At 41.5% G+C, this 14,610-nt stretch overlaps 1 protein-coding gene across 2 annotated transcripts in view; it reads right to left on the bottom strand.

Annotated features, from left to right (window-relative positions):
- The window catches only part of RELN (reelin), a 281,750-nt gene that overhangs the window by 215,998 nt on the left and 51,142 nt on the right, over nucleotides 1-14,610 (bottom strand). For both annotated transcript variants that reach the window (XM_033161628.1, XM_033161629.1), the window contains exon 3: nucleotides 706-841. In XM_033161628.1, coding sequence (XP_033017519.1) covers nucleotides 706-841 — 136 coding nt within the window. The remainder of the gene's footprint in view (nucleotides 1-705; nucleotides 842-14,610) is intronic.

Raw genomic sequence — 14,610 nt, 5'->3', positions numbered from 1 at the left:
CACCTTTTACCTTTTTTTGCAGATCAAAGCTGCAAATTGAATTCAGTTGATCAGGACAAAATTCAGTTTGCAGTTTCATCCTATACACTAACTGGCTGAGAAATGTATACATTGGTCCACAAAGCCTCACAGACATATAAAAGAAGCATAATCTTACTCAGTGTGTTTACAGATATATGCCTGCCAATTCCTGGCAACAATTCAAGCAGTGTGGCAGTACACTTTTTAGCCACTGCACTCAAATTTTCACTTGGCAGCAACTGGTGCACTAGGTCAGATCATTTCCTTTATTTGGCTTTACATAGAGCTATTTATGAGTGTTTGAACTATCTCCAAGACTGTACTAAAACTGTCACGAGCTTCCTCTGTAAGCCAAGAAAGTTACCACCCCAAGTGTTATTAAATTATAAATATAACTAATAAAGGTAGCTTGTTGAGCAACAGTTGATACTAGACCAAACCTGATCATTCTGCATGCAGCTGCTTCAAAATGTGAACATTAACCACCCATCATAGACAAAACACAGGCAATCTGCCTCTTGATTACCAATACCAAATATTCACTGGAGATAAATCTTTCCACATATGTTGCATCTTTCCATGTATGTTGAGATTCATGGTTGAAAAAAATCACATGCATTTTACTTCCTGTAGCCATGCTACAAAGAACCTTAGCATTATCAACAACAGTATCTTGACACTTACATAAAATTTACACAGCCTGTTCCTGCAGGTGGGGCAATCCAAACAAAACTCAGATTTGTTGTTGGTAGATGGCTTACGTGAGATGCAACCACACTGCACATGAATTGATTTCCAAACTGGTGATCAGACATTATTCCTACAAGAAAGACAGAAAGTAAAGATGAGACACAGATCCATTTAAACACAAATATGTATTGTGTTGCTTCAGAAATGTTAAGTAAAAATTTTATAGCAAAGAATACTGTATTCAGTTGGTGTATCAATAGCATATATTCCACTACTTTAAAGCCTTTTGGACTTGAACCTAACCTAACCTTTCCATGTGAATGCCAATCAAATTACTTAATCCCTATGCTTTCCTATCTGTAATGTGACCTCAAAGCACTTCCTTCCTCAGAATGACATTATGCTCAGTAATGGACAGGAAAGATTGCTTCAACTCTCTTCAAATAGTACATTGATTAGCTATGTCCATCTTTCCTTCCTATTTATTTCTTTAGTTCTTTAAAAGGTGAGTATATTCCACCTTTCCACAAATTACTGACTTTTAAGTGATCAGGGAACTGGACTCTCCTGGCTCCTCCTCTAGATTCATACTGTCATAGTGCCTACGAATCAACACATGCAATCAGGATTGTGGAATCAGGCCTGATAACCATGCCAGCCAGCTCCAGGCTGGTGCCATGACTGGGTCTGGATTAGGTCTGACGCCAACATGTGACAGCAGTGAGTCTGGCTCGGGGTCAGAATGCTTCATTTTGGGTGTTCCTGCAGACTTCTGCCAGTGGGGAAACTGCCAGTAACCATCATGCCCATTTGCATGTTTTGTGGCCAGAAGGAGGCTGGCTCAGCCAGCAGATCTGAGCAGAGGGATGCCTCCACTCAGTTCAAATCCCCCACAACATGGCCTCGGCAGGCAGATAGCTCAGTTGGTTAGAGCGTGGTGTTGATAACACCAAGGCTGCGGGTTCAATCCCCATATGGACCACCTGCATATTCCCTACCTTGCAGGGGGTTGGACAAGAAGACCCTCTGGGGTTCCTTTCAACTCTACTCAACTTCTAAGAGTCTATGATTCAATGCTTAACAATGTATGCATATGCTTATTTATACTTACTGCTTTTTGCTGGGAGGGGGGTCTCCCATATGTTGTATAGAGTTATATGATTTCCCCATCTCTTTTCTATGGGATAAGGTATTTATTCATGTATATTTTTCAACTTAACAACTGAGGAATAAGTTTAGTTAATACTAATACTAATAAGAATAAGAATAATTTACTCCAAGGTAAGTCCCTTGTTTTCAAAGGGGCTTACTCCCAAGTAAATGCACTTAGGGTTGCGTCTAAACTGGTATAAAATGTTCCATTAAAATGAAGAAGAATCCACATTTTCCTTCTAGCCATATGTCTTGTGAATAAAACCAGCTTTCTCTTCCCCACCAAGAAGACTTCTCAGTAACACAGCTAATCAGGCAGCTATGTTACACTATACTCTGCAATGGGGTACATGGGAAGGCATACACAGAAAATAAGTAATTATATCGCATTTCTCAAAACAATCCCAGTGAGTGATAAGATATGCCAGAGGCAGAACTTGCTTTTGAAAACTAATGTGCTTATCTTTTACTTAAAAGTGAATAGAACATTCACATAATTTGAGTTAAGGGCTGGTAAGTATGGCAGTGAGTTTGAGAGACCAACAACTGTGCAAATCCTTACAAAAACAAAAACAAAAGGAGCTTTTCCATGCATCTAGGTCACCAGGGAGTATATCCAAGGTCTGCAGCAACTAAGCATCACTAAATCATATGCTACTTCAATGTGAAGAAGAACCTCTCTGAACTCCCTTTCCCTTGAGTTTTACTGTGTGTGCTCATTGTGTTGAAATAATTTATATGCTACAGTACCCAGTTAGGTCTGTCTCCACTGTATATTACTTTGCTGTGAAGCTATTAGGGTTACTGGCTATATATCATGCCTGATCCAAACCCACAGAAAGAAATTGAATGAAAAGCTTAGCCATATGACAGTACGTAACATACTCTGTTCTCCTGAATTCATCATATATATATATTTATATATATGCAGCTACATAACTTAGACCCAGTCAAGGCCACTGTAGCATCTGCAACACTGGTCACATATCTATGGCCCCAACACTGTCAAAGAAACACAGGTAAGGGTGGCTATTTCTAGTCCATTTCCATTTTGTATGTGCCTATTCATAAATCCATCCTGTCATGTTTTCCATTAACCTGCAGATTTTTTTAAAAAAAAAATCTGCATGAAAATTTGTATTTTGATACTTATTTAAATACTAATATAATCACAATTTTATCTCATGGCTGAACTGGTAAACAGTATAACAACAACACTTTATTACGGTCATAGACCAGCATAAGGTAAACGGTATAAAATATTGGTTTGCAAATCAGGATCAAACCACAGTTTCCAATCTTGGTGTGTAGCCAGTCCTTAAACCATAATTTCATGGTTTGGGAGTAACAGGAAACTGTGGCTTAACAAACCCTGGAAGAAATAAATAGAAGGGAGGAGGGAGTTAATGGGCCAAATGTCCTGCTGGGAAGCAGAGAGAAAGCAGATGTGAATGTGTGAGTTTTTTTTTCTTTTGAGAACCAAATTCTGTTCCTTGGATAGGTTACTATTTGAGTGATTCACTGACCACCCAGTTTTAACCTGATTAATTTATTCAACTGTTAGAGGTCCATGAGTCATCCTTGTGTGTTTAAAGTAGCTAAGACATTATGTGGCAACATGAAACAGCAGCAGTTACATCCTGTATAACAAATTGGTGCATTAGGAAATACCAATATTTCATTGCTGTGAGTGTTACTCTTTTTTTACCTGTTTAAAGATGAGAATAATGCATGGAATGATTCTGCAACCAACTCTCATATGATAATCCCATTAAAGTCAGTGGAACTACTCAATTAACAACCACCTACTGGCATTTTGAATGAAGGCCTAAGTGTACTACACTCATATCTAACATACAGCTTCTGATTGATTTTTTTCTGGGTGATTACATTCTGCTTCACAGGGAAAAAACATCCATCTAGTTTGATAGAATGGAAGAGACTTCTAAAACACTTGCTGGCTTTTGCAATCAATTAGGGGTCAGCAAGGCTTGATAAATTATTAAACATCGCAAAGGGAGAGCATACTGACAATTCTGGAAGATTTTTTTTCCCTTACTCAGTGGGTTATGTTAGCTTTAGCTTACTTCAAGCACTGAAATTATTTTACAGATGACATCAAATATTTTTAAAAAAACAATCTTGCAACATTACAAGGTGCTAGAGAAGGTATTCACCCTGACACTAAAAGAGACTTCTATGCATTTAAAAAAACATATTAATTTTGGAATAAAGTTTATATTGGGATGTTAGTAAATTACTATAATCTCTTAGCATTTAGGGGGGAGCTTTTCTAAATGAGCAATGCAAAGAAATAGAGGAAAATAACAGAATGGTGAAAACCAGAGATCTGTTCAAGAAAATTGGAGATATGAAAGGAACATTTCGTACAAAGATTACCACAATTAAGGACAAAAGTGGAAAGGACCCAACAGAAGCAAAAGACATCAAGAAGAGGTGGCAAGAATACACAGAGGAATTATACCAGAAAGATATGGAGGTCTCATACATCCCAGGTAGTGTGGTTGCTGACCTTGAGCCAGACATCCTGGAGAGTGAAGTCAAATGGGCCTTAGAAAGCCTTGCTAACAACAAGGCCAGTGGAAGTGATGATATTCCAGCTGAACTATTTAAAATTTTAAAAGATGATGCTGTTAAGGTGCTACCCTCAATATGCCAGCAAGTTTGGAAAACTCAGCAGTGGCCAGAGGATTGGAGAAGATCAGTCTACATCCCAATCCCAAAGAAGGGCAGTGCCAAAGAATGCTCCAACTACCGCACAATTGCACTCATTTCACACGCTAGCAAGGTTATGCTTAAAATTCTACAAGGCAGGCTTAAGCAGTATGTGGACCGAGAACTCCCAGAAGTGCAAGCTGGATTTCGAAGGGGCAGAGGAATCAGAGACCAAATTGCGAACATGCGCTGGATTATGGAGAAAGCTAGAGAGTTCCAGCAAAACATCTACTTCTGCTTCATTGACTACGCAAAAGCATTTGACTGTGTTGACCACAGCAAACTATGGCAAGTTCTTAAAGAAATGGGAGTGCCTGATCACCTCATCCGTCTCCTGAGAAATCTCTATGTGGGACAAGAAGCTACAGTAAGAACCGGATATGGAATAACTGATTGGTTCAAAACTGGGAAAGGAGTACGACAAGGCTGTATATTGTCTCCCTGCTTATTCAACTTATATGCAGAATTTATCATGCGAAAGGCTGGGCTGGATGAATCCCAAACCGGAATTAAGATTGCCGGAAAAAATATCAACAACCTCAGATATGCTGATGATACAACCTTGATGGCAGAAAGTGAGGAGGAATTAAAGAACCTTTTAATGAGAGTGAAAGAGGAGAGCGCAAAATATGGTCTGAAGCTCAACATCAAAAAAACTAAGATTATGTCCACTGGTCCCATCACCTCCTGGCAAATAGAAGGGGAAGAAATGGAGGCAGTGAGAGATTTCACTTTCTTGGGTTCCATGATCACTGCAGATGGTGACAGCATTCACGAAATTAGAAGGCGCCTGCTTCTTGGGAGAAAAGCAATGACAAACCTAGACAGCATCTTAAAAAGCAAAGACATCACCTTGCCGACAAAGGTCCGTATAGATAAAGCTATGGTTTTCCCAGTAGTAATGTACGGAAGTGAGAGCTGGACCATAAAGAAGGCTGATTGCCAAAGAATTGATGCTTTTGAATTATGGTGCTGGAGGAGACTCTTGAGAGTCCCATGGACTGCAAGAAGATCAAACCTATCCATTCTCAAAGAAATCAGCCCTGAGTGCTCACTAGAAGGACAGATCCTGAAGTTGAGGCTCCAGTACTTTGTCCACCTCATGAGAAGAGAAGACTCCCTAGAAAAGACCCTGATGTTGGGAAAGATGGAGGGCACAAGGAGAAGGGGACGACAGAGGATGAGATGGTTGGACAGTGTTCTCGAAGCTACTAACATGAGTTTGGCCAAACTGCGAGAGGCAGTGAAGGATAGGCGTGCCTGGCGTGCTCTGGCCCATTTGGTCACGAAGAGTCGGACACGACTGAACGACTGAACAACAACAATTATATTGAAGTTGATAATTAGATTCGTTTGGTCACATCCACTCCTTATTTAAGCATCAGATCTGTGTACAGAAGACGCAAGAGCCACTTCACAGCTGTGATATCTTGTCTGTATTAAGAAGACAGCAAGTTCATGTAGCTTGTGTTCTGTGTTTGCAAGAGAGAGAAAGAAATATGTTATTACCAACACCCTAAAGTTGGCCCAGAATCAAATTGGCAGCCGTGCAAACTTTGCAAGCAAGGCGTTATATGCTGGTGATAGTTCACCCCCCCAAAAAAGAAGAGCTTCTGCATTCTGCCACACCTTCAGCCTCTAGATCAACCCCAAGGGTGGCCCCGCATAGAGTGCACAGCAGTAATCCAGCTGTGAGGTTACCAATGCATAGACAACTGTTTTCAAGCTATCCTGATCCTAGATGTCTTACCAACCTATGTTTGTAAAAGACACTCCTAGCATACAGTAACACAGGTAGATCTAGGAGCACCCCCACACTACACACCTTTGTGTGTAAATCACATTGAGATGGTGGTTCAGAAGGTGATTAATAAATTAATTGTAATAGGTTTGTGCATTACCCCTCCATATTTGTAAACACAAGGAAGCGATCAGAAACTTTCACTTCCATTTTCAATTACCATTATCTCCAAACCCAAACTATGGTTAATCTTAAATATAGCTTAATGAAACAAGCCACACACCCTTGGTTTGAAGCTGGCTTCGCTCAGTAAACTGTAATTATGACTAACACAGTTTGCCTGGATTTGGACATAACCCTAAGCTGCAGTTAGTTAAAAACAGAAGCAACAGCTTCTGATCTCCTTCTCAGGGCCAGGTCAGAGGAGGATCAGATAAGAGAAGTCCAAGGCTCATGCACCCAATGGAGGAGGAACGGGGGTGTGGAGGGAGCAGACCGCCCCTTGCACCACTATTCTGGTAGGGTGCCATCATGGCGGGCCCCCCGGACATGCGCCGTGCACCCCCACGCGCCAGGCGCCACACCCCCACAGGTGGCGCATCACGCCCCCAGAATGCATGCCACGCCCCTGTGGGTGGCGCACCATGCCCTCATGGGCGGTGTACCACGCCCCTGGGATGCGTGTCACCCCCCAGGCACGTGTCATGCCCACCATGGGGGGCACCAGCCATGCCCCCGCCTGCTCTCTGCCCCCGGGAGTGGAGCATGCAGCTTCGCCACTGCATGCACAGCCTCTGTTTACACTTACAACTGTACATATCCTACACATTTAGGGTGTGGCCTGATCTTCATAATGACTATACTGTATGTAGGTTGGGGCAGGGACTGCCACAATCAACCCACAGTTCCCCCTGCCCTCTGGCATGTCCACTGAAATGCCCACATTGTAGCAATACTAAGATCGCAAATGAGCCAGAAAAACTAGATCAGAAGGGACAAGCTTTGCTTAGAAGCACGCTGCCGCCAGACTATATACAAAACTGCAGCCAGTCAGACTTCTTTTTGCTGCTGGTGTCACTCAGAACTGAGTCCCCACCCTCCACCCCAATACAGGCAGTTCTAAATCACTTTAGTTCCTCCTCATATTGCACACATGAGGAGTTATTTCTGTTAAGTAAGCCAAGAAACAGAAACTACTTTTCTGTTAGATATTACTTTGCTCAGTATTATTACAGGGTGGCTAAAAAAGGCTGATACTTTACAATGCTGATGGAGTTCCTTTTATTCAAAAGATACAGTTGCATCTGGCCAACAATATATCGATTTACTCCTCCCCCCCTCCTCCTTTAATCGTTTTAAATGACCCGAATTTGATGGGTAGTTAATTAACATTTTCTAAGAAAGCCTTTTGTCAGAATCCACTAGAGATGTATTTTCATCTTGGGGATTTATGAGTTCAAGCTGACATGAGTTACGCATATGCAAATGAGAGCCCACTGGGAGGAGAATATAGCCTTTCATTTGCATAATTCCCCAAGACATTGAATGAGATTCCTTGTACAATTTATTAAGCATGTGTATTTGTAAAAAGGGAGGTCAGAAATGGATGCCAACGCCTGACGCACCAACTATTTAAGAATGTTCACTGACAATTGGGAAGATGCTAGAGAACAAAATGATAGTTAAGTATACAAAGGCAAAGGGAATTTAGTAAATGGGGATAAGGAGGAAATACATGCAAAAATGCTAACATTAGGCAGTTACTGGAAATATTATAAAAGGGAAAATGAAATAACTTTTCAGATAATCTACTTATGTTCAAGGCCAAGTGAGATTTATCCATTCACTATGCATGCCTACAGCACCTAGTATTAAATACCAGTTTTCTGTGTAGAAAAAATTACACTGATAGAGCAACCTTTTCATATGAATGGAAAAGATAATCTTTACACGGCAATGCATTTTATTTCAGAAAAATAGTTTTCTTAACCTTTATTCCACTCTTGTTCTTCTTTACAATTTCTATAAGTGGATTCTAAACCTGTCATGAAATCTAAACAGTGGCTTCTACAAGGCCACCAAAAAGAAATAGGAACCAGGGATGTATTGGCTCAGAGAATACCCACCATGCAATGCAAACTTTGCTTTCAACGTTTTAGATTTGCAATTTCAAACACTGCTCTGGTGGCTGCCTAAACACATCCATTTATTCCAATGAGCACTTCCTCTTCTCTGAAGGCTAATTAGTTCATTGCTAGCCATAGGCCTGTGAACAGGGACTCTCTTTCTGTCTTCAGCACTGCCTGAGTTAGTGCATAAAAACTGTCTTATTCTGCCGTTAATGACTAGATAAATACTGCAATTTGGTGGTTTCTTCATGCTAGGTTGCAGTGAATGAGTTATCATCATCTTCTTTGGGGAAGCTAACTGAAAAAGAACCTACTTCCCCAGCCAATGTTACATTTTTGAGCCATATGCAACACTGAATAACCTTTAGAAATTGTAGCTGAGACAAACAAAATTAATGTATTATAGCCTAGAGGAAGCATCAAGAGGGTAAGGAGTAGCAAGAATGATACAGAACCACAGTACTGTTTTGTTTCCTTTGCCTAGGTGGGGAAACCTTTGCAGACTGCAGCAGGCCGGTGATTACCGGTGGCACTATCGGGTTGCAAACACTTCGGGTTACAAACTCTGCTAACCTGGAAGTAGTACCTCGGGTTGAGAACTTTGCCCCAGGATGAGAACGGAAATTGCGTGGTGGCAGCAGGGTGGCAGCGGGAAGCCCCATTAGCGAAAGCGCACCTCAGGTTAAGAACGGTTTCGGGTTAAGAACAGACCTCTGGAACAAATTAAGTTTGTAACCCGAGGTACCACAGTATTATTAGTGCTTTTTTTTCTATTAAAAAAATGTTTAGAGGTACTCTCATTTTAACTCAAGAAAATCACCATTTTATAGTTCAAATCGGGGGAAAATAAATACAGTAAATGGACAAAAGTACAAAGGTTCACAAAATGTTTAGGGGTATACGTCCCCCTGCCTCCCCCCAGGAAAAAAGCACTGAGTATTATTATTATTATTATTATTATTATTATTATTATTATTATTATTATTCAATGATGTTCTGTGGCCTGGCAGCCCTTGTCTGGGCTTTTGGACAGACCCTACCCTTGGACCCCTTTACTGGGGTACTCTGAGTTTATCCAAAATTCTGGGTTTGGGACACTCATTCACCCACAAGTTCTTGACTAAGGATCCAACCCAATGCCTTTTCCCACCAAGGTTGTGACAATTGCTAAGAGGAAGGCACCCACACCCCGCAAAACAGGCTCAATATGTTTGCAGGTAAATTCCTTCCTCGCCCCACGTACGGTGGCTGAAAAATTCCACAGCAAGGTCATATACATGCCCTGCTCATTATGAGCCACTAGCAGACCAGACTGAAGACTGGCCCAGCCAGTTCCACGGGTGAGACACCCCCACTGTTCTGGCCTCTGAGTGGCCCATTAAACTTTTTAACAATCCTGCTAGCCCCCACAGCTAGCCAAGCTCAGTGCTGGCGTCAGCCAGCCATACAGGGTGACTGCTTAAATCCTTGGCTCCTCAGAAGCCATACCAGGCTGCAACTGCAGCCACCATCAGAGTTATGGCAAGTGGTCTCTCTAGGGCACATTTACTCCAAAGATGCTACACTGGTGCCTTACAGTATCTCTATGAATAACCTTCTCTACTAGTTTACAGGTTGAAACTGATAGCTGATTCATACAGGCAGGCAAAACATATACCAAAATCGTTCCAAGCTGTTCCACCTCAGACTACAAGTGGAAAACTACCGTACATGTCTGGATAGTTATTCCTGTAAAATCAAAACAAAAATAAAACACCTCCCTGTCTGTGGGAAGATAGCATGCCAGAGAGAAGAATGGCCTTCTTCTTGAGATGCTGGTGGGGAATTTCTGTGTGCTGAAGCAGCCTTGTAGAGAAGCCCACAAAAGTTACCAGCTGGGGGCTGGCAGAGGAGGAACAGGGAGTTCCTTCTCTCCTACAGCAGCCCATTGCATTTCTACCCTGGACATGGAAGAGGGGCCTCCCCTCCTTTGGCAGTCTGCTTGACTACCATGCTGGACACCACAGAAGAGACACAGAAAACCCCATCCCTCCCCTGCAATCTCACTACATGTAATTTATTGTGGCTACCAAGCAACTGCTTAAATATGAGACTGTGCTAAATGGTTTTCCCGGGTGGGATTCAAGCATGATTCTCTACCTGCATTTTAAAGTGATATGGTCCAAAGCAGATTCTAGCAAACCTTATTTCTGCGTGTTTGAATTGTTTCTCTGAATGAATGTAGGGGAAGCAGGCTTCTCACTGTAGATTTAGCTATTCCTAAAGCAGAATAAGTTCAAGCTCTAGATTTCAGTGAGCCCAGAGCACTTGAATCTGTCACCACACAGACTTCATTTCTGGTGTCTATATGTAGCCAGTCTTCCCTTCACAACAACCAAACTTCTTAATTTATCTGAGCCCACAGTTCTGAGACATGAGCTGACAATTTTTAAGTCCCAATAGATTTCTGTGGGAAACAGATTTGCTTTGTAATTCTGTGCATATCAACTCAGAAGTAGGTCCTACTGAGTTCAGTGGGACTTACTCCCAGGTAAATGTATACAGTATCTTAAGTATGTCTTTTACCCTCTCAATGAAATCTATGGGACCCTCTCAATGAAATCTATGGGATCTTCTACAAGCACTGAAGCTCCCCACACTGCTAGTGAGTAAGGAAAGTATCACAAGTTGACAGTAGAGGAACAGGAGCTCCTACCTGAACACTGTATACAGGTGCATAGGTATTGAGTGGGTTGCAACACCCACCATGGTGACTTCATTGGTCTGTGCCAGGTACTGCTATCTACACAGCAAATGTGTGACTGCATAGAGCTGAAGAAGCAGACTCCATGCTTCTGCTGATGCCTTGTGACACCCTGCAAGAAGAGCACTGGATCTCTCTACTCCAGGCAGGGGTGCAAAGTTGAATACAATATTGTGGGGCTCCAGGTAACCCCCTCCCCACACAATCGATCACATGACACATTGTGCACACATCATTTGAATGGGAATGCCCGCCAAGTTTGTGGGGGCCTGGCCCCCTCAAATATTTTATTGTGAGGGCCGAAGCCCCCACATCCCCTAGGAGTTGGCTCCTATGACTCTAGGAATCATAGGAACTCATAGGAATATGACTCTAGGAACATCAGTGCTCAATTGCAGAAACTAGTTCTCCTCCAGGAAACTGCTACATAAACAGTTGCTGATAAAAACAGACACCCTTATTGAGCTTATTCTATAACTTTTTCATTGAATACCACTTTAGTGAGCTTTTCCCTCTAAGGAAGGATGATTAAGTCTATTGATTGATTGATTGATTGATTGATCAATCTATATATATATTACAGCAATACTCTGAGTCATGTAACTCTTACTTTTACCACAGTAAGGGTATAATAATAGTGTTAACGCTTCACTGATGCAATATTAGGGTTTATTCCAAATGTAGGTAATTTCAGAATTCAAATAAATAAAGCAACATACACAAGCAGGGGGCAGAAATTAATGGATAGAAATGACTGCGCTTATGCACCGTCAATCTGCCTTTAATGAGAAAAAGTGCTCTCAAGAGACATGAAGAATTACAGCCAAATTCCTCCCCCGAAGTTATATTTGTGCTCCCCCGTTGATTTCTGAAAGGAACATAGGTACGTAAGGGGAGCATGGCGAGTCTGATATGGCTTCTTAATTGTTTTTCTTGTAAGGCAGATTAGCAGATCAGAAGCTTAGCCATTTTTTTTAACCTTCATTAATCTCACCCCCTAGTAATATGCTAATAGGACTTTCTTTCTCCTTGGTATTCCTATTCCAGCTTTATTCCCCTGTGTAATCACTTTTATCAACTCCAGATGCTAGAAGTCGCAAGTCAAGTCTTACAAAAATAACAGGATTGCTCTTAAAATTATGCAAATAGTTCTTGAGCCTTTAAGGACATATGGAAATTCTGCTTTTGGGTTTTTCTCCGCTAAAACCAGACTTTTACAAAACAAAACAATAAAAATAGGAAAGAGGCTATGCCTATCACTTTAATAGAGAAAATCCCAACATTGTCAAGAAACATAATAAATAGCAATAATGTATAGCGCTAAGCTGAAACTAGTTATGATTTTTCATTAACATTTTTGACCAATAATCCCTATCCTTTTCCTCCATCGCAATCGTTCCCTCTCTTCTGCACCCAGGAAGATATCAGAAGCTTATGCTTTTAAACAAACCATAGTTTCTTCTTGACATTTGAACTAGAGTTTAAGTGAGCAAACCAGGAACTGATACTTAGTGACTTTGTTCTCAATAAGTAGAACTTAAATTACAGGTTCCTGCATTTGAACATCAAAAGAAAGTGATGCTTCTTTGAAGCTGGAAGTAAATGCTTCAGCTTTTCCCCTTGAGGATGTGTACAGGGGGAACATACGAGACCCTGCCTTGCTGTGGCTTTTTCAAATCATGAGAAACTGTGGTTTCCTGTTATGTCTGAACTATGCCAATGGCATTAAAAAGAAACAACCGGAGGAGACAATGTCATCGATAAGAACAAAAAATAAAGAAATGTTTTCAGAGGGTTTTTTCCTGGAAAAATCTCCACTCAGTCCAAAATTTGGAAGTGGAAAATTTCCTTAGCCTTTTCTTCTCCCAAAGATATCCTGCAAGGCAGCAGATGTTTAGGACCAGAGTTTTCCTTCTCTTAGATGGCCTACCTTCCCAGGTTGATGAGCTCCGCCTGCCACTCACTTCCTTCTACACAGAAGTGTACACACAGAGAAACCTCCTTCTTCTACACACAGAAAACTCCTTCTTTTGTTTTTTTAATTAATTTTTATTAAGGATTTTCTTGATTTACAAAGGTATGTGCAATGTCTCTCTTGTATTTTTTCCATGTAACATTTTTACAAATCAGTTTTGGTTGTTAAGACATTAGGAAGAAAAAAGGGGGAAAGAGGTGGGTGGGATGGGGAGATGGGTACTTAATATACGTAGGGTTTGGTGTCAGCATTTTTTGTGTAGGTTCTCTGTTGTTCGCTTGTGCTTCTTTGGTGGTTGAGAGAGGTCGGGATTGGCGTAGGGTGTGATTGTTCATTTGTGGTTGGCTGTGGTGATCTTTTGGTTTCCTGTGTGAGTGGGGTGGGTGGGTGTTTTTGATCAGGTTAGCCATATTGATTTGTATGCTGTCGGTAGATTTTTGTCATTGTCTTGTTGGGCTGTGTGTGTGATGAAGGGGAACCATACCGGGGTGAAGGTGTCTTCTTCTGTTTGTCCCCGTGTCAGTTTCAGGTTACAGGCTAATTTTTCTAGTAGGGCTGTTTCTCATACTATTTGGTACCATTGGTCCATGCTTACTCCTGACAGGTCTTTCCAGTGTCTGGTTATGATGTTTCTGGCTGCTGAGAGTAGATGGGTTATGAGTTCTTTGTGGTGTAAGTGGGCATTATTTTCTTGGAAGATGTTTAGTAAGACCAATTCTGGGGTGGTTTCTAGCACTTGCTTGGTTATTTTACATATTTCTCACATGGTTGTTGTCCAGAATGATGGGGGTTTGGGGCACTCCCACCACATGTGGAAGTATGTGCCTGTGGAGGTGCACCCTCTCCAGCATTTTGGTGAGGTTCCTGGGCATATTAGCGCTAATTTTCTTGGCGTTAGATACCGCCTGTAGGCTAGTTTTAGGGTGAGTTCTTTTCTTTTCGTTGATATGGATTTAAAGGGGGGTTTAGACCACATTCTGGTTCATTGGGTGGGGTTGATTTCGTATCCTATGTCATCCTCCTCCTCCTTGACCGCTGGACCCACTATTGGGCTCATTCACTCACTCCACCAGAGCCTGTCCTCTCTCTAACTCACTCAGTCCCTAACCCACTGGGTACCCTCACCTGGTTTAGCCAGACAACTAACCTCATTTTGTGACATCACCTTGTGTTACAATCACTGGTTGCTGCTTGGCAGTGCAAAGGGTTTGTCACAGTGGTCTGTCATGACCCAAGTTAAGTTGAAACTTTTGGAGGAGACAGTGCAGTCAGTTTTGGGAGCAACCACTGGATTTGTATAACATATTGGTTACCTCTTAACTTTCCTGTACTCCACAAGATTATGTTCCCTAGAATTATGCCTCAATTTAAGAGCATTTTGTGCTTTAAAAATACTTTTACACTTCATTTAATAAAAATCTGA

Source organism: Lacerta agilis, chromosome 10 (genome assembly GCF_009819535.1).
Source record: "Lacerta agilis isolate rLacAgi1 chromosome 10, rLacAgi1.pri, whole genome shotgun sequence".
In the NCBI taxonomy this organism is placed as follows: Eukaryota; Metazoa; Chordata; class Lepidosauria; order Squamata; family Lacertidae; genus Lacerta; species Lacerta agilis.
The sequence above is the reverse complement of the archived record's forward strand: the minus strand, read 5'-3'. Positions and strand labels throughout refer to the sequence as shown.